Consider the following 26350-nt stretch of genomic DNA (forward strand, 5'->3'; position numbering starts at 1 on the left):
CATCCCAGGACAGTGACTTTACACACCAACCAAGCATGTCTGAGTGTGTGATGCACGCATTTAAGGTTTGAGCTGCAGGGTGGTTGTTACCTCAGGAGCTTTTGTCCATCTCTAAGAATATTGTCTACAGGTGCAGGAAGCACATTTCCACATTTCTGGACTGTAGTATAGACATAATTGTATGACAAAGCTCTAGGCTGCTAGACTTCTGATGAAAGCCAACACATTGCAAAGAGGGCTTTTAAAAAAGCCTGAAAAGAAGGAAAACACAAGAAGCCTAGAGTAAAACTGTTTCACTCCTAGGAGGCCTAAAAACAATCTCTAGTGGCTGGCTCTCTCTGCTCTGCCTACTCTATGACAGATAATACTGTAATAATTGTCATGGCATGGACCAAAAATCTGCTAGTTGTCCTTCTGAAAATGGATTTTATAGTGATGTTACCTCTTCTGTTAGCAACAAGGAAGCAGTAAATGAGACAAAGAAAAAAAAATGCTGTAGGAAATGGACAGCTTAGTGGAGAAAATGTTGCTGAGCTTGTCAGACAGCTTTGAAGCATGGTAGGTTTATTTTTGTTTTGTCTTTTTCAATAACAAAGTTGCACTAAAACAACCAAGACTGCTTATGATCCTGTACTACAGAATTCCCTTTACCTCAGTGTGTGTGGTTGACCCTGGGAAATTTTAACTCCTGTCTAGGTAGATTTGTGCTGCAGTTTTTAAGCCAGCTGCTTCTCAGTGCTGATTCAGCCTCAGTGGTCACTGGCAGGCAGAGTTATTAAAGGTATGCAGAGCATTCTGTGGGGCTGGAAGGCATGTCGCCAAGGAAATAGTGGTGTTTTTATTATATGAATTAATAACTAGCTTTGGGTTTGCTTCCAGAGCCAGAGCACAATGGAATATTAACAAGGATGTGCCGTTCCTTTAAGCAGGCAAAGGTTTTAAGCAGGAGATTAAATGGTGGTGGGTGGTTGCTGCAACTTGGCTCTGGATACCCATAAAACAAAAAGATAAAGAGGATTCCTCTAGCTAAACTGGAAACTCAGGAGATTTCTGGTTCAGCCAAAAAGGGCAACATCTACCAGTGTTATTTAGAACTTGCCATGAAAGGGTATTTTTGTGCAGATGTATTCAGAATAATTATTTTGAATTCTTGTGGATTCATATTCTCAAGAAGACTGACAACCCTGGCATTATTTTGGAATAGCTATTCCACTTTATATTCACATTGCAATTTATTCTGGAGCTATTTCTACAGTTGGTCAGGAATCGCAGGGATTCTTGATGCTGGGCTTACTGTGCTAGTATCACACTGGAAATACCCCCACTCTATCCTTCTGCTCTGTTAGAAGCATTTTTGAGGGAGCTGGAAACAAAAGAGACTTCACACTAATTTAGATTTTGTACAAGACTTTATTATAAATAAAGCTGCATGAGAAGACCTATACAAATCCAACAGTGTCCTGCTATAAAAGCAGCAGTTTAAGTACAGCATTGTCAATCAAGGAAGACCTTAATTTGGAGAGTTCTGGTGTTATTGCCCATCTCAGCTGCATTGCCATACTACAGTTTTGCTTCTGAGCTAACGTATTACACACAGACCCCCCCCATCCTAAAAAAAGACAAGTAATAAATAAAGCTGTTTACTCAGTAGGCTCCTATGAGAGCCAACCCCTCAATGGTCAGCAGCAAAGTTGCTACAGGTGCATAAAGTCTTATTTCTTCACCACAGAGAAAACATTGCAAAGGCTTTGCATTAAAAATGTCTGGTGAACAAGCACCAAATCCTGCTGCTTGAATACTGGATAAACCTTTGGATCCTTTTGCTAAAATACATCTTTATACCCCTCTAAGACCTGTATATAGAGCAACTTGGAGAGAGAAAAGCCGTATTCTGTGGCTGCCACATAGCAAAGAGTGAACACACAACAGCTCCCCTTAGAAGACATTCAGCTCCTGAACAGCAATAACCTTAGCCCATTTCTTAAAGGCAAATGGCTCCTGAGGCTATGTTGTAGATCAGTGGCTGCTATCAAGCCACCACTAATTCCATTACTTTGACAGAGCCTATAATAAAATATTAAAACCACAAGTTGAGGGTGGAGGGAGTGGTTGGAAAGCAGCAGAAGGCACTAGGAGTTCATCTGTTGAATTCACCCAGTTAGCAAATAGCAAGAACAGTACTGAGACACAAGGAAGGGGTGCAGGACAGGCCATTTACCCTTCCCTAGAATGTCTTACAGAGATGAAGGCATTGCCAAAGACGTGTTGTGTGTTTATGTCATATGCAGTTTGGTTTTAAAAGAACATTTTCCACTTTAAACCACAAACTCTCATTTCTACCTCCATCCTTTAAAGCTGCTTCCTATGAATGCCCACCCAGATTTCAGTCAAGGCAGAACTACACATGGGCAACATTAAAATGTTTTAGAGCATTTTTACTGCCTGACAGCTGATGGAGCCGAACTGTTTTATAAACCTTTTTTGTGAAATGTGGGCTTTTACTGATAGGGCTAGTACTTGATGGGCAAAGATTTAATACAGGACAGACAAGGAAGTCCAAGGAATGATGTGCTTCACATCACAGCCTCCTTGTACCACTGCAGAGGTCTGATCCAAAGAAACGCTGTGTACCCACATCTCCTCTGATGGGACACTTCTATACCTCTGGTATATGGCTGACAAGGAAGATCTCAGCCCTGAGGCTCCTTGGAGCACAGCTTATAATCACAAACCACTTTTTCCCCCCAGACAGGTATGTGTGGGTTTCCTCACAGCTCAAATGCACAGAACAGACCTCTTAAAAGGTGCTCAGGGCAAAATGAGCATATTTATGTAGGAAAATTAAGCCAAGTAATTTCTTTCAGTGGAATCAAATCCACAAATTCATTGGTTCAGCTCCAGCTTGGGTTCAACTAAACCCCATGAGAACACTTCAGGGTCAGTTTGGGCGTAAGAGAGAACAGGCACCCAAGTACAGAAAACAAAGAACAAAAGACTTAATCCACTTATCAGTTTAGGTTCCCTTTGAGTCTGAGCAGCAGTGCTTCGAGCTGTGTAAAGACAAGTCTGGGCTCGTTTACAGGCCCGTAGGACTGGCATTGCAAAGCTTTGTTCTGACATTTTAATAGGGGAGTTACCTTATTCTGTTCAACAGCCTTTTCTTCTCATGCTCCCCCTGCTCAACCTTATATAAAAGTTATTTTTCAACCCTGAATGTCATTTCCTGAGAGACCTGGGTCACAAATTTGTTTCTGTTCTTTGGACAGTCTAAATTTAGACTCCTGACAGGAAACAGCAGAGAAATTTTTATTTCTCTCTGGCTGGGCTAGGAACACATTTAGAAGCAACTCCAACCACAACTTCTTCAGCATGACCTGCCTGCCACCAGCCCATGCAAAGCTGGATCTGCTACAGGCACTGTGCAGTAAACCAGGGCAGGTAAAAATGGCAAATTGCTTGGGTTTGCAAACAACTTACACAGCTTCCAATGCAGCCTCCAGCCTCCAGTATTAGGACCTACCCTCCCTGTACCTCTGCTTGTCACTACCTGCTTGTCGTGTCCCCTGAGACTGCTCCTGCTCTCTTTCCAACTGGGGAAGGCTTGCTTGGCTCTACTAGTGAAAGCCAGGGGCTTACAGCACTCGTTAGCGTTAGCAATTAGTCCAGCCCTCTCTGCCAGCCCTGGCAGTATCCCATCCCAGGCACTCATCTCCAAGGTTCTGATGATCCAAGACTCTTTCCTATTGGCACTACTCACCAGACTCTCCTCTCTCATTTTACTTCCTACCTACCCCTTACTTTCTGCTCAGAGGTATCACTTGACTACCCAATAGCCATGATAATAAAAGCCAAGAGAGGCAGCGATTTGAGCAAAGAGTTCCCTGTCCCCACCTGTGCTTCCTTACAAACCAGGTGTGGAGACAGGAAAAGCTTTCTCTGCCTTTGTGATAAAGTGTCCGTCACTGGTGGTGGGACAGAGAAGAGCAGACATCAATGAAGTGGTGAAATGTTTTTTAGCAGAAAAGGGGGAGAAGGCACGACTATGGAGAGTTTGCTTATCAACAGGCTGGATAATAAGCTTCATGCTGTATGCTGTCTCCAGTAGTGATACAGGATTAAATCTTATATCTGATATGATAAGAGAGGATTGATAAAAAGGGACCTGTGGAATGTGGTAAGATCATCCCTTGTAAGACAGGATTCGGAGAAGCCCTAGTGTAAAACTTTGCAGGAAATTCTAGTGTAAGAAAATGACAGCAAAGGCCCCTTAGCACTGGAACCCAGGCTTCTGTGACCAGCACAAAGCAAATCTGCACTGAGGCCCTGGTTTGGACCCTGCACAAAGCACACTGAAGAGGGTGAGGGTCTCCTGAGCCCTCTCCTCTAGCAAAGCCACCTTGCTGGGGTTGGGCAGCCCACTGGCACAGCAAACATGCTGATTCCTGAGGGATTCAGTCGTCTCCATTTCTATGTTGTTTGGGGTTTTTTTAGCATATGCCACAAGACTCTCCCCTGGCTTGAAAGCCTGCAGCAGCTCACTAATCCTTCACACTCCCAGCTCAGCAAATTACAGTCTGCAAGCAGCAGCTCCTCAGAGCCTCATCAGAGCAGCAGTCTTTAAAAAGATTGAGGAGACCCTATAAGGGAGCTTTTGCCTGTGTATGTGGAGCAGAAGGCATACAACACTGATCACAAGGGAGTTGCAGAGACAGCACTGCCAAGCTCTGGTACATGTGCACCTTTTTCATCCCTTCCTTCTCCTCCTCCTGACTCAGAGTGATCCTGCTGGCCTTGGCCTCATTAAAACCATGCGGGGAGATGCCCTCTCATTTGGAGGGTGGTTGTTCACTCCTGCTACCAGACTGCTGAGATTGGCTTCATTACAGGATAATTTTGGAGAACTGCTTCTTTTATGAAAGCAAAACCTACAGCAGTCATAGAATTAGAATAGTTTGGGTAGGAAGGGACCTCAAAAGATCATGTAGTTCAACCCCCATTTTCCTTTCTTGGCTGTTCTCAGCCTTACTGCACCAAGGTAAGGAAAACAAACCAATAAACCAAAATAAACATCAACAGTGATGTTTCTTTTATCTAAGGTAAAAAAGATTCCTGTCCATTTATCCATAGAAAATGGCCAGGAATATAAACCACTAGCTATGTTACCATGGAAGACTCGAATGAAATGGTCTGAAGACACAGACCCTGCACCCTGCTATATCCTTCCACTGGAGATGAAACGTGCAGCACGCAGGGTGTTTTTGAAGGACAGGACAAGCCATTTAAACTACCGCTGCAAGTCCCTTTGAAGCTGTGGTTGATTTAGGGATCTCCATCCAGTCCAGATCTTGTGCATGACCCTCCTCCTCTCCACACAAGCATGAAGTCTTATGTTGCACTTCCCTTGGTCGGTCGCAGAGCTCCTCTTGTCTGTGAGCAGACAGGCTCCTTTGATCCCGAGATCCTGTCTCTGATTCCTCCACCCTTTTCTTATCTCCTCCTTCCAAAAGAAATGAAGTATTTGGCCACCATCGCCCACCACCACTGTTTGCATTGCAGGTATCTGAATAAATTAGTTGTATTTGTTCCTCAACCACCACTGCAGCATAACTGAGGCACAATAGAAAAATATATTCCTAGCTGCGTAAAACTGAGCCAGCACAGCAGTGGAGCAGAAACCTACTTCAATACCACATCTTCCAGTTTCTACCTATTCTCCTCGCCTTGCCTCTCCCTCCCTGCAGGAACCATGGCCCAGGACTGGTTCAGCTGCAGACAAGAAGCTGTACTGGCAAAGTCAGTTCTCTCCAGGAGGCTTCAGAAAGTTGCCCTCTGGATTTGTGCTTAGAGTTTGGCTTTGGTTAAAGGGATTCCTTACGGATCCCATTGGTGTGTGCAAGGGGAATGTGCACTGTGTACTCATTTATTAGTGCAGACATGTTCCTGAGCATCTCGTGGAATGTGTCCACTGTCTTCCTGTAAACGTCCCTGCGTAGCACAAAGGGACGGAAAAGGTTGAGAGGCTCAGCCCTCTGAAACACGATGGGGAAACCCAGCTCTGCTGGTACCTTCCCATTGCCAATGAAGAAGTGGTAGAGCTTCTTTTCATGCAAACATTTCTCCAGGAATTTCAGCATGTCCTGTAGACGAGCCTCCAACTTCTCTGGGGCCCAGTCCTGACTGGGACGGGCCTGCAGGAGATGCAGCATCACTGTCTTCAGGTGGTAGTTGGTGAGCCCGCTTGGACCTGTGAGGCTGCATTGCTTCCCATGGAGGAAGGAGAGGATCTGCAGGCAGCTGACATGGCAGGCATTGGCAGGCAGTGTTTTGGAAACCAGATGGATGAATCTCCTCTCATAGACTGCGAAGGTGAGAAACCAGTGAGTGCTGGAGGGGACATCTCCTGCCAGGCTGCTCCGAGGGAAATGGGAGATGAAGTAAACATCGGAGTTTTCATACTGCACCACAGGGGTGAGGTTGAAGGCAATTGATTTCCCTGATCTAAATTTTATCTTCAGGGCTCCTGGCGAGTCCAGGAGGCTGAAGGAAAGGTCAAATTCATACTTGTGGGAGATTCTGTTCCAGGCCTTGGTGACAGCAATCTGGAACCACTTCATGACTTGATCGGCATCCAGATATTGAGTATTTTTGAAGCACAGGAGGTCTTCCATCTCACTGCTGGGCCTGGTAGTACTGACTTGGCTATGGAGGAGGCACAGCATATCTTCCCCTAGTTTAGTCTTGTCACAGATGCAACCTGTCACATCCTCATCTGCCCTGCACACCTTGATAGTGCCATAACCTTGTTCATCTGGGGGAAAAGAGTCCCCAGAGCACCAGGTCTGGCAGCGGAAGCAGTATGGCTCCGGAGGGGCAAAAGGCACTATCAGATCACAGACGAAAGGTTTACGCACTCTCCAGTTCTCATACATGCTCCCCACACCCATGCAATCCTCCACTTCCATGTCAGCATCCCGGTTACAAACACTCCTCAAGGCCTCCAGCAGGTCATCTGCAAAGCCTTCCACCATCTCCCGCATCCTGGCCATGTCTCCGGTGGTGCCCAGGATGCGCCTCTCATAAAAGCTGGCCAAGACGGCCTTGTTAGGGAAGGCTACTCCTTTAAATGCTTTCCCCAGGACAGCCATGTCATCCTCTTCTCCTCCTATGTCCTGCCAATTCCCTTCCTGGAAATCCTGCCTCCAGAGCTCGATCAGCAGGAAGATGATCATGGAAAGAGCAGTCCACATATCCCATCGGACCTTTTCCTCTTTGGTTTCCTCCACTACCAATGCAGCCTTTTCCAGAGCCTTCTGTGTGGCTTCCTGGTCTGCAATCTCCTGCTCCAAGCGCAACTGTTCCAGCCGAAGGCTCTCCTCCCGCTCCTTCATCTTCTGGATGATTTCTTCCGTGTTCTCGGGGACGGTGCCATTCTCCTTAGGGAAGAAGAGCGGGTGGTTGACGATAGCTGTAATCACCAGTAGGCACACCCGGAAGATTCCCACAGGCATGGCAGTTCCTTCCCTGGAAGAGAAAGAAAGGTAGAATGACCCATTATTCAGAGCATATTCCCTTAAGTAAGAAAAAAAAGAAAGAAACTTCTCACTGGAATAAAAACTTTGACATCCTTTCTAGCCCTGAAAAAAATGCTTGAGTCTAGAAGCTCCTGAGTGCACGGTGTTTCTGCAAGTTATCAACCAACTTCCTGAAGAGGCTTTATCAGCTTTTGGTGAGAATGAAAGTGGCTCTTATCAAGTGATCTTCGCAGAACAGAACTGTGAAGGCACTAGCTCCTGTCAACCAACTGTGATGCTGCTGGGGCAATGTGGGAGGGCACGTCCATCCTCCTTCCCCCCCTTTAAAATTCCTGGGACAGAAAGGGAAAGAAGCAGGAAGGACCTCGCCAGGTAAGCAAGCAGGACTGGAGATGAGCACTGCTTTTCCTCAATATAAGGCTGATGTTGCAGATGTGGCAATGGCATAGGCAGGGCTGTCCTGACTACCTTCCATGTTAAGCATGTCTGGGAACCCACACAGCCTGCTTGGATCACAGCTAACCTTCACTGCCAGTGCTGGTGATGTGCACCTGCGTGGGAACAAGCCTGCATGGTTTTGTGCTTCTAAAAAGGCACTACAAGCAAAGCTCTTCCTGCCTTTCAACACCATCAGGATCAGGCTGTGGCAAACCCTTCTGCCCCCCGGGATGCTTCATGATCATGGTCCCAAGAGAAAGGGTAGAGACAGAGACACTGTTAAACTGGAAAGGGTTTCCTTTAGACAAGTGGTTTTAAAAGCATCAGGTTGTTTATTTTTGGTGCTTACTACACTACTGTGGAAGACACTAGTAAACACCACGGCTTTGATGTAAGCCATCTCCCCCAAACACTCCCTTAACAGCTGTGCTTGCAGCCAGCTCACTCCCATTGGAAGTGCCCTCAGCATTGCTGTGAGGAACACACCGGCCATGTGCCAGCAGCCTTGCACAGGCCCTTGGCATGACTGAGCCCACTACTGTGTTTTGGAGTGGTTTTGTGTGGTTATCGGCTCTGCTGCTCGAACCTAACATTTATTAAACCTTTCTGTGCCATGGGACTCATGATGAAAGAATTTAATTCTCAACTTTCTAGAACATGGTCCCATTGCTGGGGTATCTGTCTGGTCCTGACAAGACCTCACAGAAGGCTGGGCCAGATGGTGCTTGGGCTGTTTCCTCCCAGGTGGCATTTCTGTTTCTGGAGGGCTGGCATCACTATCAAGAGCCCAAGTGCCTGCCCAGGGCAGTACAACCTGAAGTTGTCACCCACTGCTGTGATGTAGAGAGCTCACCAGTCCCTCCTTCTGGCAACATCACTCCTCAGTCCCAGCACAGGAAGACCAGAAGAACAAAGCTGACAAGCAGGGATATTTCTTCTTTCAGCAGAAAGAAGAAATTTTAACAGTTGCTTTAATCCCTCAAAAGTGTGTTTGAGAGAGAAGGGTTTTTACAGAAATAAGGCTATCAATAAAATACCTAATCAATCAGACCAGAAATAGTAATCTCATTCCTAACAAATCCTGTTGTGGGAATGAGGCTCTCTCACAGAAAGCCAAGAGGTGGTGAGGCGCTCTGTGCTCCGGGAGCTGAGGGTTGTAATTCCTTCCCCCTGCAATAGCTCCTTGCAGGCCTGAACTCCGCATATTTTGGTTCACAGCAATCCTGCTGTCCCAGCATCTGGGCAAGGAGAACATCTCTGGCAATCTCATTTATGCCTCCACAGGGCACACAATAAAGATAGATCCATCCCAGTGGACCTTGTTATCATAACTACGCAACAAACTGTTGGCTTCTGATTGCAGGAACCCAGATTTCCTCCATGTGAGTATTTACTGTATATGGGAACTGTATGCAATTATCTCTGCTTATGAGAGGGCTGGGACTGGAATAACAAGGGAAGGGAACAGGATTGAGATGCATTGTCCAAGCATCAAGAAAATTCACACGGTGCTACGTGCCCCTCCCTGTGCAACATCTACCAACTCCCTTTCTTTAGAACCCATGCACATGCACAGATAAAATGTTTTTATGCAGTCATTTCTCTGGAGATGGTTTGTGGGCCTGTCTTGTCCTTTTTACATTTACATTAACTCTTTAATTCATCAGGCAATGAATTAAAGCTGAATTAATGCCCAAATCTGGGTGTTCCAGTTATTCTGTGAGCTCAACGCCTGGGCACATTTTAAAAATAAACTATGGTCACCCTGAATTGCAAAGGGCTTTATCAGTTTGCCGGGGCAGGGCAGGAAGTGCTGGTGAGTTCCTTTCCTTAGTGCTACGCTCTCGCAGACCACATGTGCTTTCCAAGCTTAAAAATAACATGGCCAGGGGCCAGGTGCCTCCTTCTTGTAGTCTTGACCAGGATGACATTGCTGCATTGCCCTGCTAGACCTCTGTCCCTGTGGATGGAATATTTTACTGTTACTTCTTAGATGCATAAGGCTAAAAGAAGTCAGCTTCCCTGGGATCTTCTTGTAGCCTTCAAGACTCTCTCATGCCCAGCTGCCCGTGGGCACACCACTTCCAGAAGTTACCTGTTCCTTCTGGTAGCAGGAGTTAGACCTGGCATCCCCAAGTCCATCACTGGCTGGCTCAGCTGAACTCACTCCATGACATTCTAGGCTACCCCAGCTGATTTTGCAGGAGAGTAGGTTAGGAAGCACACACACATATCTCTTGCCTCAGCAAATTCTATAGGCATCAAACTCTGGAAGAGAGCCACTATGAAAACTGGAAGTGACAAAATCTTCAGATCACATGAATTTGCAAGAGGCACGTCTGTTTTCAGCCTGAACACAGGAAGTTCTCCTGGTCAAAACTGCCCTTTTGCTACTGTAGCTATTCTTACCAGAAAATGAAGCCAAACATTAACCTCGGTTAAGGCTTAAGATTAATGATACTCAGTGACCAAGGTCAGTGGAGCCTGGCCTTGGCAGCAGTAAGGGTGGTATGGGCAGAGCGTTCCCACATCTCATCACATCCAGCTTTCCTGGCTAATATGGAAAGACTCAATAATACAGGTGAAACCAGTAGCACTGCCTGCTACGGGGCTCCAGCTTTCCCCATAACAAAGGTCGCTCTTTTCCATTGCTTTTAACTTCAGCCCAAGCTATTTAAGCCTGATAAAAATATTTATGCCTGCTCTGGCTGAGACAGCTTTTGTGTGGGGAAGAGGGAGTGAGTCCAAATGTTTCCAAGCTGGAGACTAAGGCAGAGAAACAGCATTTTTTTAATCTACGCATCAAATTTAGCAACACTTCAAGTATGGGGAAAAAAAAAAAGGTATTCATAACTTTTTAAACAGCAAGTTCTCAAAGCACTCTTCAGCCTTTTCCAAATTTCTCACCCTGCTATTTTTTCCCCCGTTTAAAGTACGGACAATGTCCAAACTCAGTAACAGACTTATGTCCACCTACCTGCTGCAGACCCTCTTGTGGCAGTCCCAGGGCTCCAAAGACCCCCTGAGGGAGGGTGCTGTGGTCCTTGCTGCATCACAGGCAGGCCAGCCCTGCCAGCAGCCAAACTAGCCCTCCCTGAAGCAGTTGAGAATGCAGAAACCCCACCTGTTGTGCTCCTGTGGGCACAAAACAGAGAAAGGAGCAGCAAGACCAAGGAAGCTGCTTGAGAAAGTGAGAAGGGCCAGGATATGTGAAGCCTTGCTGTCTTGATGTAAAGCTCTGTCTCTGCTCACTGTCCAGCATGTGATGGTACTTGTTCAAACCTGCCTCTGGCACCAGAACTAGTTTTCTTCCAGGCTTTTCTATGGTGCTCACTGTTTCAATGGCTAGGGGCTTCACCAATTTTAAGGTTAATGACCGCTCTGAACAAGCCTGGGAAGTGAGGGGGCAGACACCATGCCACTCTCCAGCTGGGGAGTGAGGGCTCAGGGAGATAAAAGCAGCTGATCTCTCTGCTGTCCGATTAGAAACAACAATCAGCTACATCCTACAGCACTTGGTATGTTCAAAGGCTCCACCAAGAGCACCTGCAGCCCTCCACCCTCAGCTCCCAGGTAAGTTAGGCCTCATCCTTTCAAGCCTGAAGCAGTCTTCCCACCTGGAGAATTGTGACCAACCCCACAGGAGGTCCTGGATGATGCAGAGAGCCCCAAGAGAGGAAGGGGAAAGATGGCACTGGTATCATGCAGTTCAGGTTGGTGCCATGAAGCCACAAGCAGAAGGAGGTCAGCTCTTTCACCAGCTGATCTGAAAGCTCTTTGCTGCACCACTTGGTGATGTTTGGCTCACCTGCTCGCCTGGAGCACAGTTACAGACAGTGTGGTGTAAGGAAAGGGAAGCAGCACATGAAGAAGCCTTCACACAGCCAGGCAGCAGCTCTACCTGCAGTTTCTGCCTTGAAGACATCCTCCTCACCTGGGTACATCACAGAGTTCATATGGGGTTTGTGTGGAGCAACCTGAGATAGCTGCTGCCTTGTGGCAATGTGTGCTCCCCCTTCCCACCAGCCACCCTGCCACAGGGTATTTCCCTGCATGAGCAACAAAGTCCTTCACAGAGATGATGATACTTAAAGTCATAACACTGTCCTGTCCATTCCAGCTAAAATGTGCTCAATATCTGATGTACCCAAGCCTTCCTCACACTCTTGGACCTTCAGACCCTTTTACCTCCTGCTCAGGGGATTTAAATGGCAGCTTGCAACTTGCCTCTGTAGGCTGCTCATATGCTCTGAGCTCAGATAACCCTCCATGTCCTCTGAAGACATGGGAGAACATTTTCATAAGCTACTCCTTTCTTTACTCAAGAGTTCCCATACAGATTTTTTTCAGGGTTTTTATTCCCTTACATTTTGCATCCTGGGAAGCAAAACATGCTCTGGCCAGTGTTCAGCAATAAACCAGATAGGAGTGGGCTGAAGCTTTGATTCTTAAATTAGAAAACCCTAAGTCAAGCCACTGAATGTGGTTCAGTAATGCACTGGAACACGCCAAGACATCATTTACGACACACTCGATTGCTTCCTGCGATTGGGCTGACACAAAAGGCAGTGAATAGGTGGCTGCCACATTGTGTTTTGCTTTGGTAGGCTGCAAGAAAAGAGGCATTTCAAAGAGATGATAGAAACTACAGCTGGTTGGGAGGTTTTCTTTATTGAAAGCTGCCAAATTTTTGAAACCAGAAATTTCATGGGAACAAATACAATTTCTGACACTCTCACTGGAAAGGTCCTTGAGGCTTGGAAAGGACTCTGATACTTGTTTTGCCTGGAGAGATTAATAGCTCAAACCAGCCACTAACCTGCAACTGGGACTTTCTAACTGGGAAGGTGTGAACCTCAGTCTGAGGGGTTTCATCCAGCCCAGACATACTCCCTCATGGCTCAGCTTCTGGGAGCTCCACGATTCCTCCTCTTGCTGTAAAACAGTAAAAAAAATTGCCTTTTGGCCTTTGAGTGTACAGTCTGAAAATGTTTCTGCTGCATTTTTGAAGATCTAGTCAAGAATAAAAGTGTGCTGAAAGCTCTTAGTAACACACTATGTCCTTCTCCAATCTGCAGATACTGTTCCCACCTCTGCAGGTATTCAGAGCTATGTCCAGCTGCCACTGAAAGAAATGTTTTTTCTTAGTGGGGACTACAAGCTCTGATTTGTAAGACACATGGACAATGGTAGAGAATTGGGAACTCCAGAGATATATGTCAGTATTATGGTTCCTGCCAAAAACTTAGAAAGATGCACTTAGACATCCTCATAGCATACTGCTTGCTGTTTTTCCACCATCTCCCTATCAACATTTACAGAGCAGTCAAAAGGCCTTTTCTGGCTCAGGACAGGTGCTCAGTGCAGTTCTCCTTCCAGCTGCTGCATGTAAAGCCTCAGGAATAGATATGTGCTGGTTGGCTGTTCAAAGAAAAAGACAAAGGTACCACTAGAGAAAGCGATACCCTTGTAAAGATACCAGACTGGTCCTTCCCATTAGTTGTTGGAAATTTGTTGTTCAAATTTTGCCTCTTTTGCACTGAAAAGAATGAGAAAATTTTCATGTTTTAATTTATATGCACATATTTTAAAAAGAGAGCTCATGTCTTGTAGTCCGACCACTTACTTGGGATACCAGAAACTTCTGTTGAAGGCTCTCCTCCAAATTCAGGAGAGACTAAAGTAATCTAAGCTTTGTTCTCCTTCCCAGCCCCTGAGGTTCCTGCCCTCATCACTTTCAGGTCAACGCTCTGCTCTCCCGGTTTGACCCGAGCTTTCACAGGATTTGAGGAATTGATTTTGGCAGGACTTCACTGAAACCTGTCTTGCTCTCAGACCATTTTTACTGCAGAAGTATTATCTGGGGAGGCTCGGGATCCTCGGGCAGCTGGAGGGCCCTGAGAGCCAAGATGAGCACTTCCACATACTGAAACACACCCCAGGCTGACTAAGGGTCTATTGCAGCGGTCTATCCCTCCCATACCACAGCGTACACACCAGCACATGTCACCCTGCCCAGCTTTCACCTGGCACAGGCAGCAAGAGCCCAGGCACTTAGATGAGGTTCCTCAGCTGGCTTCTATCCTCCAGGACAAAGACCCCACTGCTGCAGTGAGGATGTGTCCCAGACCTATAGAGAGCCATAAAGACACCCCCACACACACTTCCCACTCTGCCCTCAGCTGTGACAGCACCCAGCACAGCCCACCCAGAGATCATACAGCACAGGGTAGCCAGGAGAGGCTCCTGCTCTGCCATCTCTTGAGCACACAGTCAGCTGCAGCACACACAGCCCAGCCAAGACAATCAGGGAGTAAAGAATCCAGTATGGAGCCTGAGCAGCACCAACTTGTGCTGTTCTTTCCCCTGCTATGAATTAAGCTGTGTGCAGGATGTTGGTGTGATGAGCTGCCAGATGGGACAGAGCAGTGCCAGCCACAGCAGCAATAACTCATGTTCTGATTTGTTTTTTGAACATTAAATTAGTACTACAGACAAAGTACCGAATTCCAGTTGCCAGCACAATTGCAGCTGGTTCAGCACAGACAGGTGGGATTGGGCTCTGTCTTTGGCTCTCTACCAAAGCTGCAAGTGGGGAAGGACCAAATACACCAATACATGAAGTGCAGAGGCCTGGGTGTTGAGACTGGTAACACAACCACGTCTGAAAACAGAACAAGCCAGCTGGCCTGCCCAGGACTACAACAGTCAGGTATGGCCAAGCAACTGCCTTCCAAACCATGCCTGGAAGCCCCACCCGAGATTAGCTGCTGGCCACAGCACAGCAGTTGGACAAGGCCACTTGCCTGATAGCTATTGTTTTGCTGTTTGATTGAGAACACGTTAGCCTTTTGTGACACCCGTGGACATCCTGTCCCAGGCCTGCTGCAATGCCAACAGGGTCAGTCGCACAGCCAGAGTCGGACATCCTGCCCAACAGGTCTGCTGTGGACTGTCGGAAGCAATATTTTCCTCCTGGGGGTCACCGGATCAGGTATTTCCAAGGAAATGCTGATGCTCATCCTGTGTGCAGGACTAGATAGCCCTTCCTTCCCATGGACAGGCGGATTCAGGGAATAGATAAGCAGTCAGTGGCACTGGCAGTGCTCTGGAAGCAGACACTGCCATGCAGCCCCAGGTCCAAATGAGGATTTTGTCAGCATCTCTTCAGGCAGAGTAGTGCTTGACTTGCCTTAGGAAAGACAGGGATTCTTTCTCCTGTCTTTCAGTTATTCATTACCTTTACCATCAAGAAGCTATTTCTCAGGCCTCATTAATTCTCCCTTGCTGCAGTTTGAAGCCCTAACATTCCAGTGACCACTGTGGGTAAAAGCACAGATTGTTTCTTTTCTTCTTGAAGTACCCCTCAGGATGTTCAGAGGTCCTCCCCTCCTGCGTCAGCTTTCGCTGCACACAGATGCATTTATGAGATATTGCCATAAAATCCCATGGTCTCCCTTACTCCAAAGCCTACACAGTACAAAGTTTTCTTTCTGGTTCAGGGGGAGCTATTTGCCTTCTAGGTCTCTTTTCCAAAACCCACAGATGTGGCACATGTTAAAATTTCAGTTTCATCAGCAAGTGGAGATTTATGTGGCCATTTCTAAGTCATTATTTCTCAGTGCATACAGATATCATGCCAGTAAAGCAAACATGATTCTGGCTCCCTCTTCCAGCCCCAAAGCCAGCAGCCATCATTAAAGGCAGCTGTAACAACTAATAAACAAACACAGAGCCAGGTCATGCCCCCAGATCACTCACTGTTTACTCACTGCAAAGGTGGACCCAAGAGGAGGTGCCCATGGAGACCAGGAGACAAAGCTAAGAGCATGAGGAGTGTGTTACTCAGCATCCTGACCATTGCCTGCATGTATTTTTTTGCTTTTTGACTGTGCAAGCCAGATCAGCTCTTGTCAGCAAGAAGCACATGGGCCATCTGTGTAGTGCCTTGGGTTCCCCCTCGTAGGACTAAGAAGGGATTTCACAAATTGGAACATAGTGTTGGCAGCAGGGGAGGCAGGAGAGGAAAGGTAGGAAGTGTGTATATGGCTCCCACCCACGTACTGAGCTGTTGTAGTAGGATCATGGCCAGGAACAGCTTGGCTTTTTAAGCCAAATAAATTTTGTTTGTTAACTGTGAGGAAAACAACTGGAGCAGACAGAACTTTTGTGGGTTTTGCTGGTTTTGGGTTTGATTTTTTTAATTTTTTTTTTAGGAGGAGAAAAGACACACACAAAGAAAAAAAAGTTAACTTACCACCCTTACCTCCCCCTCAAACGTAACCTGATGGGAGCCCAGGCAATAGTTGGTCATTCCCTTGCACAATCTTTCATCAGCACAGATGGACACAACACCCCTAGTGCTTTACCAAAAGCCTGATAGTGTCAACCACGAGGTATGGAGCAATGTCACTGCACAGATGCTCTCTGGCCTCCACCTGGTGCTCACGCTGGGACCCACTCTGGCTGTCACCCCCTCAGCCACACAACATCTCCTTGCATGTGCAGGCAGCCATGGCTCACTGAGCCGTCTGGCAGTCACCGCAGGGAAAGGTGATGAGAACACAAAAGGGTTCAATTGCCAAGATGTTTCTTCAAATCTGCCCTCCTTTCCCCCACTTAATTCTCACCAAGGAGGAAAGAACCCACATCAGTGTTGCCAAATCAGGCAGTGGCTACTCTGGCTCTCCTATCCCTAAGGTAAGCACATGCTCTGCATCCTTACACATCCAGCTTAACTGTACATTGCACATCCACTGAGACACTTTGGTATTATAATAGTTGGTGAAAACATCAGAAAGTTGATTTCCCAGCAGAGATATGCCACTCCAGCACATCTAGGAAAAGCACATGTGGATATTGGCATGGCTCAGACATGACTTGCAGAATGATTACATTTTACATGTGAAACTACGAAGTTCCATTTCAGTCATGGAACAAGGAACACTTATATATTACAGACAGTAGAAAGCACAGTAGTTGCCAGACAATTCCACACTGAGACGCTGAACAAAAACACGGCAAAAAGAAATGGTCATTGCAGGCTGGGAATTTGGCTGATCTGAGATCTTCTACTCCATCACAGTTTTGACTTGGTGACAGTCAGGAGACCTGCAGGCCCAAGGACCTGCTTAAACAGGACTCAAAAACACTGACTGGGATTGAAGATTTGTGTGATACTGCACTATTGTTTTGCTAACTAGTTACTGCTGTTTGTATTCAAACAACTGGAGAGGAACTGTATTTAAAAGCTGGCTATTGTAGCCAAAATGTCACCACAGAAATGAAAAGCAATGCTTTATTCCATTGCCTAACATCCCAGCTTTTTTTGTAAAACACAATATAGTTCCTTAAATAAAATTAAAATAATAATAAAAAACCCCCATCCCAAAAGACTGTGAAAGCCCCTGCAGGGATGGGTAGAGGGTGTGGAAGGAAGAGAGAACAAGAAACAGCACTTTTACTGCATTGCCCCATTTCTTTGACTCCCACTAGGATGACTCCCTGATCTAAGCGGAGGCATTTTGCATTGCAGGCAGCCTCTGCAGGAAGAATTTTATTACCTGGTGACTCTAGAAAAGATCAGGAGAAACAAGACAAATGCTTTGGGAAGCAGTAATCCCAGTCCTGGCTCACTACTCATAAACTTAAAAACTGCCAAGACAGACGCACACACACAAATATGTTGGCTGCAGAGTACTGCTGGCTAACCCTGCTTTTCAAAATGAGTTTGAATAAATAAAAAGCAGCAGAAGAAAGCAAAGTCATACAAGAAAACAAACTGCCCCACTTCCGTGCAATATTTACATGAAGCTCATCCTTTCAACACCCATGGCCACCAACTCAGAGCCATTTTCACCCCAGAGAATGACTCAGACACCAGCCTATTGCCACATGTACCCATATTTAATAATTTTCATGTGCTCTTTGCTCAGTCCCCTTTTCTTACCAGCAAAAGGAAACATCTCTAAGCTCTTTCTTTCCTTGAAGAATTTGTAAACTGAATTTTGGGAAGAAAAACTCTGAAAACGCTCAACAGGGTAAGAGCAATGCAACTTGCACTGGTGTAACAGAATTATCGAACACACATACTAAGGCTGTGAAGCCACGTGGTTTTCATTTGGGATGTGGGGTGAACACATAGCTTGCTTCCTTTATAACATAAGCACAACAAAGGAAGGCTTTGTTTGAAAGCCAAGGAACAGCCTCTCTGCACACTTAAAGGCTAAGTTACCACGTAATGGGAACTGTGAGTCATAGCTGTGGGGCCCCTGCTCATAGGCACAAAAATCCCCTCTGCTGCAGCAGGCAGGGAGCTTAGCAAGGAGTAAAGACAGCTTCCAGCTTCACATGGGAGACTGAAAGTATCCAGGACTAGCAGCAAATACAAGGCTGAGCTGAGAGCACGTGTTGTGGATGACTTACTACACAAACATGTTCCTCTCAATTGACATTTTTTCCTGTAACTCCTTCAGAGCATGAGATCATAACCCTGCACCTAATCCAAGAGCACGATGCAGCTATGGGTCAACAGGGAGGTGGGATACATCATCCAAGCACCTTTAGACCATCTTTTGACTTTGGCAGCAGAAGAGAGTGGCCATGATACTTAGACTGAGCATAGCCAGCTCACTAGGTAGGACTGCAGTACAGCTCTATGTCCTTATGTCACCTAGTGTGCTGATAACTTATGTCACTGTGTGTCACAGTAGGGGAGGCTCAGCTGGTGGATTTCAGCTACCCAAAATAAAGATGAAGACATCCCTGTCATCCTTGCCCCCACTTGACTGGAAGAAAAAGATAAGAGTCATCTTCACTTACCACGAATGACTTGCAATCTGCAGTGCAGAAATGTCTGTGCTGCTGAAATTCAAGTATTTTCCCTCACGTTTTCAACGGTCCCAAAGTATTTGGATGCTAAATCCCCAGAGGCCTTTAAGAATCAAACTCTCCTCTGAAACCAGCAGCAGTAAGGTACCTGAACATCCAGGAGGAAATAAACTATGATCTAAGCATTCTGGACAAAGATACACAAGACCAAGCCCCTCTGGGAAGCACTACAGTGTGTATATCAAGCACCACTTTTTAAGCTTGAGAACATCTCCGTAGCTCTGCCTCTGGTACGTGTTAACAGAAAAGAACTTAAAAAATAGGGAAAAAAGAGGTCTGGAAAAGCAATACAGTTTCTTCCCTCTGCCTACGCATGGCCTACACTGTGCCTGGATGGTTTCTGGCAAGTCTCTATCTACTTTGTTCTGAAAAACTTCCAGTGAATCTCTGCCTCCCAAGGCAGTTTAGACTACTGCTTAACTGCCCCTACCTGTAGGAAAGTCTCCTTATCACTGCATGTGCTTTCTCCAAAACAAGCTGTTTTGGATCCCTGCTGGGATTCTGGCACAGGCAGGCGGTATCTTGTCTTAGGGAACTACTCACCTCCCTGCAGACATCGTGGGAACCATTTGCTCCCACTCCTCATCAGGTGCTCATCATACGTCACCAAATCCTCTGCAATTTGGAAGAACTGAAAGCAAGGCGCTCTGAAGCCAATTTACATTGTTTTCATTTGGGTTTGGCCACAAACTCTGTCTTTTCAACTGACGGTGCCCACCATCCCTTGAGGCAATCCAGAGAAAGATGAGTTGGTTACACAGGTGGCTCAGCTGACACCTTACAACTGATCAGACACAAGAACCTTCTCTACGTGCTCTTCCCCCTGGTTTTGAAAGTGAAGGAACAGTAACAGTTTTCCTTTGCCAGGCAACCAGAATAACCATATGAGTCAGAGGCTGTACCTAACAGGGCTTAAATTCTGCAACAGTTGGCTGCAATGGTCCTCATCCCTGCCAACACCATGCCTGGTTTTTCTAAGCATGGCAGTGGGATGGATCAGATGCTTTCCCTACAAATGCTGAAAAAGCATCTCTGCCTTGAGGCAAATATCGCTGATACAAATAATGTGCTAGATCAGCCAGAAAAACCTGACTCTGGAAGAGGGATAATAATGAAAGATGGTGAAGGGAAAGGAGAAAGAGAAAGAGCTTCATTTACACACAGGAGAATGGTAATGGGCCAGCTCTCACAGCTTTGATCAGGGCTGGAGGAGCATGCCAGGGAACGCTGTGAGTTGAGCTTTGCTAGAGCAGAGCAGCCGTTTGAACTCTGCGATGGGAAAAAAGGGACAGACACCACCCAACACCGATCCAGAATAAATAAAAGAAAAAAATCATGTGGAGAACATGAACTAACAGGTACTTGGAGCCAAAGCAGGACATTGTGGCAGCCAGGACTGCTGCTCTGGCGGCTCCCTCTGTCATCAGCTCCAGTTCTTTCCTTCCCACCACTGGTACCTGCAGAGCCTCCTGTCACACACTCACAGAGCAGCAGTACCAGACATCTTGGTTTCACCCAGCAGTTCTCCTTTCAGCATGTTTTCAGGTGTTTTGATACAAACAGGAAAACTCTACACATTGCTGGCTTGTGGCTTATTTCCCTTCAATCTGGCTGCCTCTGCTGTCACCCAGGATCACCAAGAGGCAGTCCACACACTTCCATGCCTTTGCTCTCTCTCTAACACCTGGAAGAGTGGGGATCTAGTACTTGCCCAGTCTGGGTGAGGTACCTCTGGCAAGTTCTCCTGCACAACAGAAAATGCAGCAGTAACTGATGTCGGCAAAGTTTTGGACCTGTTGGTTCCCTTTTGCCATCACTCTCTGACTAGATCCCAACCGTACCAAGCAGTGAGATAAAAACAATTTTATACTGAAAGTCCAAAAGAGAAAGGCTTTTAACACTGATCTTCTACACCGAAGCCATTTCCAAACTAAACTTTCATAACACTGCTACTTTTTCTTTGCAAGAAGCTGTCTGAACCCCGCTGTTGGGAACATTTACTAAAATATGAGCCACACCAATCTCCTTTCAGCATTTCTGCTGCAAGGCTCAAGATCTCCTAGTGAGAGCCCATCAAGATGCTTTCTTAAATCACATCAAATCTGGAAGGAAGAATGACCCCTGGAGCACTTACCTGCTACACAGCTTTGCAGGTGCTCATTAGGCTTCACATTACTACTACTGCCGTGATGCAGAGAAGACTATATTCAGTCACCCACTGCTGAAGCACAGCCAGGAAGTCTGCAAAACACAAAGTGAATGAATGAGGAAGTTCAGGCAGCAGTTGGGTATATAATGCAGTTATCTAAACTAGGAATTGATTAAAAAAGAGATTAACTCACCCCCTTACCTAATAAAATTATCATAAAAGCTCAAGAGACCAGAAATAATCAGTTTGAAGTGATCAGGGGAGAGTTAAAATGCTGCTTCTCCCATGGGAAAGTGTGCAGATCACACTGTAGGTCTGTCAGCCTTGCAGACATGTTGGTAAGTAAGGACCTCCCTCCTCTGACTCCACCATCACCCACCAACCCTCTCCTTTTAAAATGGATTAGGGTCAAATTAGCAACTGCATAAGTGCAAGGGCTGGGACAGTTTTGTCTGGGATTGGTTTGTCTAGAAAAGGCATCTGGCTGCTGTAAGCAGCTTGTAAGGTAGAAATACTTGCTCGGGGAGCTGGGTTTAGAGAGCTAATGGGAGAAACAGAAAATACAGAAGAGACAGGAAATAAGTCTAAGAGCAGACAGGAAGATGTGAAACACTGAACCACAAAAGACAAACTACCATATTTTAGGAGAGAGAAGTGAAGAAATTTTACATGCAACAGGAAAAAAACAAAGTCCCCCAACCAAAGGGAGGAGAGGACCTGACAAGTTGGTTGCAGGTAGATAAAAGAGATATTACCCAGGTGCACAATGGGCTGGGGAGCAGGTATCCACCACCCTCATTTCCAGCTGCTACCACCACTTCAAACCTTCCAACTGTCATCCAAAGCCTGATGAAATCATGATCAGTGTGGGCTGAGCTGGGCTTTGGAGCTGGGTACTTTAAGGGCTCGATATTAGGTTGATGCAACCTTGTTCTTTGGAGCCCCTTCACTTAGCCTCCCTCCTCCCACATACCTGCTTTGACCAGACCGTGTGTACAATTTCACTTCTCTCTGTCTTCTTAGAGGCCAGATTGAGCAAATGGGCTCTGTTCTGCCCTGCCCTGCCCTCCCAGCTTGCAGGGCTGCAGGTGCCTCTACTCAACCAGTGCCATGACACTGCCAGCAGCAGCACAGACTGCCAAACACAGGAGCAAGACACCCCAAACCCCAAAGGACTGGATTTGCACTGTACCTTCACAATATCCTAGTGGATGTTTGTAAGCCCTCAGGGCCAGCAGCGCCTGGTCTCATGGTGGCTCAGGGTCAGTAAGGTGCAGCAGGTGCTTCTGCTTGGAGGAAAGAAACTATGAAGTGCTGTGTGGGTACTGCTGCTATGGGAATTGCACAACCTCACTTGTTAAAATAATTTTTAAATCTCAAAAGAGAGACTTTAAGTCAGGGTCTCCCTCAACTACACGTGTACAGATGTTGGAGAGACCTTGACTGAACCTTAGGGGGTGGTCTAAGGCCACTTACAAGCAGGTCCTTCTCAGCAGTGGGTGTGCCTGTTGTGCACCCTCACATACCAGCACAAACCTTCTCTCACTCTCTTTGAGGCAGTCACAGAGTCACAGAATATGAGAGCCTCCTCTCCATGACAGAAATCAAAGCTGCCCCTGCTCTAGTGAAGCTCAGCAGCTACTCTGGCCTTCAGGTCATGGCAGTAAAACCTGTTTGTTTTGCTGAACTGCTGGTCAAGGTTGGCCCAGCCAAATTCTTATGGCCCACACGTGTGTGTAAGTACAAACAAGCTAAAAAAAGAGTCCTGCTGCAGCTGCACCCCAGTCCAGCTCTCCGTTCCTGAGGCTGCTTAAAGCTTGGCTACCTGCCTCCCTGCCTATTGCCCACGCTGAGGAGTGAACAGGCAGGAGGTTTTGCTTACACAGCTGAGCTCACATCCCTGCAAAACCTGGAATTCATGGTTGGGCACACGACAATGCTGCCCACTGCACACCCTGGTCACGCTCCCTCCAGCCTGAAAACCAGAGTCTCTACCTCTCTCCACCACCCAGCAATTACATGTGCTGATGGAAAGTATGCCGCCTGGCAGCAAACCTGCTTTTTCCCCAGTATAAATGGATTGTAATAACACTTGGGAGAGAAAGAGCTGGCCCACCCAACAGTCCATTTTAAAGGGGACCTAAATGGACAAGCCAGAAGCTTTTTTCAGCTTCCTTTTCCATCACACCATTGCTATGGATTGCAATTGCAATTCTGCAGAGCAGAGTGTGCTGGACAGGACAGCTGGGAGACTCACGCAGACTCTTCATGGGGTTCATATACTGCTTCTTAATGTTCATCTTGTCAACAGAGGCTAAATTTAGCTTAAATTTTGCCAGGATATTTGTTTTAGAGGGGATGCAGATGTGTCAGAAGAAAACAATGCAACTGAGAAAAATAAACCACCCCTTTTGCTACCTATTGCACTCAGGGAACTAATTTAAGCTATGAGCCAAAAAAAAAAAAAAAAGAAAGTACACCACAATACAACCCATTAAGTGTGTTTCCTGATATCATGGTGTGTTAATTACTTTGCAAGCAAGTTCCAAGACACTGAAACAAGAGAACAACAGTCAGCAGGTAGATAGTTGCAAATGGCAGCCTAAAACCGTCCCTTTGAAAAACATACAGCTTTTCTTAAACAAAAAAGCAGAAATCAGTTAGATCAGCTTGTGGAACACCAGTGTTAGGTTTCTGCACATCAGATTCCCTTCTCCTGTTACTCATTGCCATGTAAAAAGAATCACAGGCACTGGCATCCTTCTGAGACACCATGCAGAAACACACAAAAGCCCTTAATGCCATGCATAGAACCAATAAAAAACCAAAAGGGGAGCAGACATGCAGCTTTTGGTGGCCCTAGTCATCAGATGGCCTGAAACAATTACTCAGAACAACGAAGTTCCCCAACCCCTGACCAGGGCTATTTAGTCTGACTTGAGACAGAGAGGGTAGTGTGAAAAAAAAAGAAAGGTTGTTCTTAGTAGATTGTAATGCTTCAAGCAACAAAAAGAGGAAGACAGTTAGGTGGGGAGGGGCCACCGCCCGAGCTCTTGATAAACAGGTACAACGCCTTTGGTGTGCACAGGTCTCTTCTTCCTTGCAGATGCCACTGGTGTAAACACAGACCACTGAGTCCTGTACACCCAAGTCATCAAAACAAAGAATGTCATCTACCAGCTGAGAGCCAAGAAATCCTCGGGCTGATCCAGTACTGACACTGGCTCTCTGACCTTTGGCACATCAATTCACCTCTCTCCACATCTGTGGCAATCACACAACGCACGTGTGTACATTTCCCACATGGGAGCAGCACGAAGCGTCTACTGTGGAAGAGAAGAGAAGGCTTGAAGTTTCCACTCCTAATTTCTATGCTCTGCTTTTCCTTAAGGACTGAGAGAGCACCTTTCACATATATTAAGAAGAAACGGTTCTTAAAAGCAGACACCTATGAAGGTAGATAGAATCACTTTAGTCAGAGCTGCAGAGGAGAATTATCATCATCACCAAACCAAACCAAAAAACCTTGCAAACCAAGGCATCCTACACTACAGTGGCTCTCCTGTCCAAGTGCTGCTTTCATGGCAGCTCATGTCCTTGCCTGGCAGCTCATGGCAAACACTGGTGCCTGAAGGAGATGTGCTGAGTATGGGTTAGGCTTACAGTACTCATTAAAAACATGTTAATAGTAATGTTCGCCTAGAGAGACTGCTGCTGCTCATCTTGCCCAACCACATAACAGATACCAATAGCAACGTGTCCTGTTTTCCTGAAGGATTTCAGTATGGCATTTCCCAAGAGAACTGCTTCAGTGGCAGATTGCCAAGTTGGAGATGCAAGGGCCATTAAGGCTCTGTTTCTGCATGTCAGTTTTACAGCCCATGACTTCTAGTATCCCAGTCCTGGCTCACTCTGGTTTGAGCTACAAACACATGCTGGCCACTTTCAAAAACATGCCCACACAAAAGAAGAGCAGTTCTACTGAAAATATCCCTCCTTCAGCTTACTGAAAACATCAGTCCTTCTCTCTGTGCTCGTTAGTGAGACGTCGTGTAACTCAGAAGAACGACAAGGAAGTTTTAAGCCCACGCCGTGTAACACTGAACACGCAGCAAAGCTCAGCGATGCGTTCTGCATGGGCTGCACATGCCCGAGGTCAGCGCTGGCCCGAGGACCCCACGGGCTGTGTCCCCAGCCAAGAGAGGTGACCGAGGGGTCCTTCGGGCTCGGTCCCGCAGAGGGTCCCCCCGCGCTCCTCCCAAGGGGCTTTGGCCGCTCTCACCCGCCGCTCCCGGGCCCCTGGGAGCGGGACACCCTCCTGCCCCCCAGCGCTCGGCTCCCGCCTGGCTGCAGGACAGAGATTGCCGAAAGCTTCCGCAGAAAACTTTGGTGGGAGCAGCAAGCCTGCCCTCAGGGGCCCGATCCTGCCGGTGGTCCGGTACCCACGCGAGAGAGCCGCTTAAGGCCGCGCAAAACGACCTAAAGGCAAAAGTTTATTCCGTAAGGAGAAAGGCCGGGGGCGATCACAGCAGCCGCGACGCCGCTGCGGGCAGCCCAGGCACGGCCTTCCCGCACCGCCCTGGCACCCGACTCGTCCCACCGGGCTTGCACCCCCGGCACCCCCGGGTCCCCGCACGACACTCACCGGGCCGGGCGGGCTTCGCCGCCGCTCCCGGGCGGGGTCCCCGCACACCGGCGCTGTCGGGGCGGCGGGGCGGCCTCCGCTCGAGAGGGCAGGAGCCCGCCCAGGCCCAGCCCGGCCCGAGCGGGCGCCCTCCGCTCTTTGGTTTGTTGTCTCTCTCCTCCTTCAAACCACCCCCGCCAGCCCTAGGAGCCCAGCCATCCTCCGGCGGGAGGCAGCGAGCAGTCTGAGCTACCCCTCGGCTCCCCCCATCAGCTTCCCAGATGGTTTCGTACCGAGGGCACGGAGGACGGAGAGGAAATGCGCTCATCTTGCTTCTCGGATGTATTCTGACCTCCTGGTGGTCGTGCCTGAGAGTCAGGAAAGCAGCTGGAACACGTAACCTCGCGTACAGCTCTTATCAAAGCAAAGGAGCAGATCCCAGGGATGCCGAACTATTTTCCTGCTCGAAGGAGGCAAAAGTAGAAACTTGTGGAGCTGCCTAACATCTTTCCGAGGCACAGAAGTCATGCTCGTTTCCTTAGAATCATAGCATATCCTGAGTTGGAAGGGACCCATGGGGATCATTGAGTTCAACTCCTGGCCCTGCACAGGACAACCCCAGGAATCACACCATGTGCCTGAGAGTGCTGACCAAATGCTTTTTGAACTCGGACAGGCTTGGGCCTTGTAGAGGTGGGGGAGCTGCAGCACAGCAGT

At 47.2% G+C, this 26350-nt stretch overlaps 1 protein-coding gene across 2 annotated transcripts; it reads right to left on the reverse strand.

Annotated features, from left to right (window-relative positions):
• Positions 1-1390: 1390 nt before the first annotated feature.
• Positions 1391-26010, reverse strand: ITPRIP (inositol 1,4,5-trisphosphate receptor interacting protein). Of its 2 annotated transcripts, XM_018069294.2 has the most exons (3): positions 25927-26010; positions 20995-21101; positions 1391-7521 (listed from the first exon to the last, which is right to left on the reverse strand). In XM_018069294.2, the coding sequence occupies exon 3, from the start codon at positions 7506-7508 to the stop codon at positions 5859-5861; it is 1650 nt and encodes a 549-aa protein (XP_017924783.2). In that variant the 5' UTR covers positions 7509-7521; positions 20995-21101; positions 25927-26010; the 3' UTR covers positions 1391-5858. The 2 variants fall into 2 exon arrangements, with proteins under 2 accessions (XP_017924783.2, XP_017924784.2); XM_018069295.2 differs by lacking the exons at positions 20995-21101; positions 25927-26010 and adding an exon at positions 10948-10959.
• Positions 26011-26350: the final 340 nt, after the last annotated feature.

The sequence above is a fragment of the Manacus vitellinus genome, unplaced genomic scaffold (assembly GCF_001715985.3).
Source record: "Manacus vitellinus isolate BGI_N305 unplaced genomic scaffold, ASM171598v3 scaffold_15_pilon, whole genome shotgun sequence".
Classification (NCBI taxonomy): domain Eukaryota; kingdom Metazoa; phylum Chordata; class Aves; order Passeriformes; family Pipridae; genus Manacus; species Manacus vitellinus.

Coding starts and splice junctions, on each gene's coding strand:
- ITPRIP (XM_018069294.2), bottom strand. CDS start 7,508: ATGCCTGTGGGAATCTTCCGGGTGTGCCTACTGGTGATTACAGCTATC.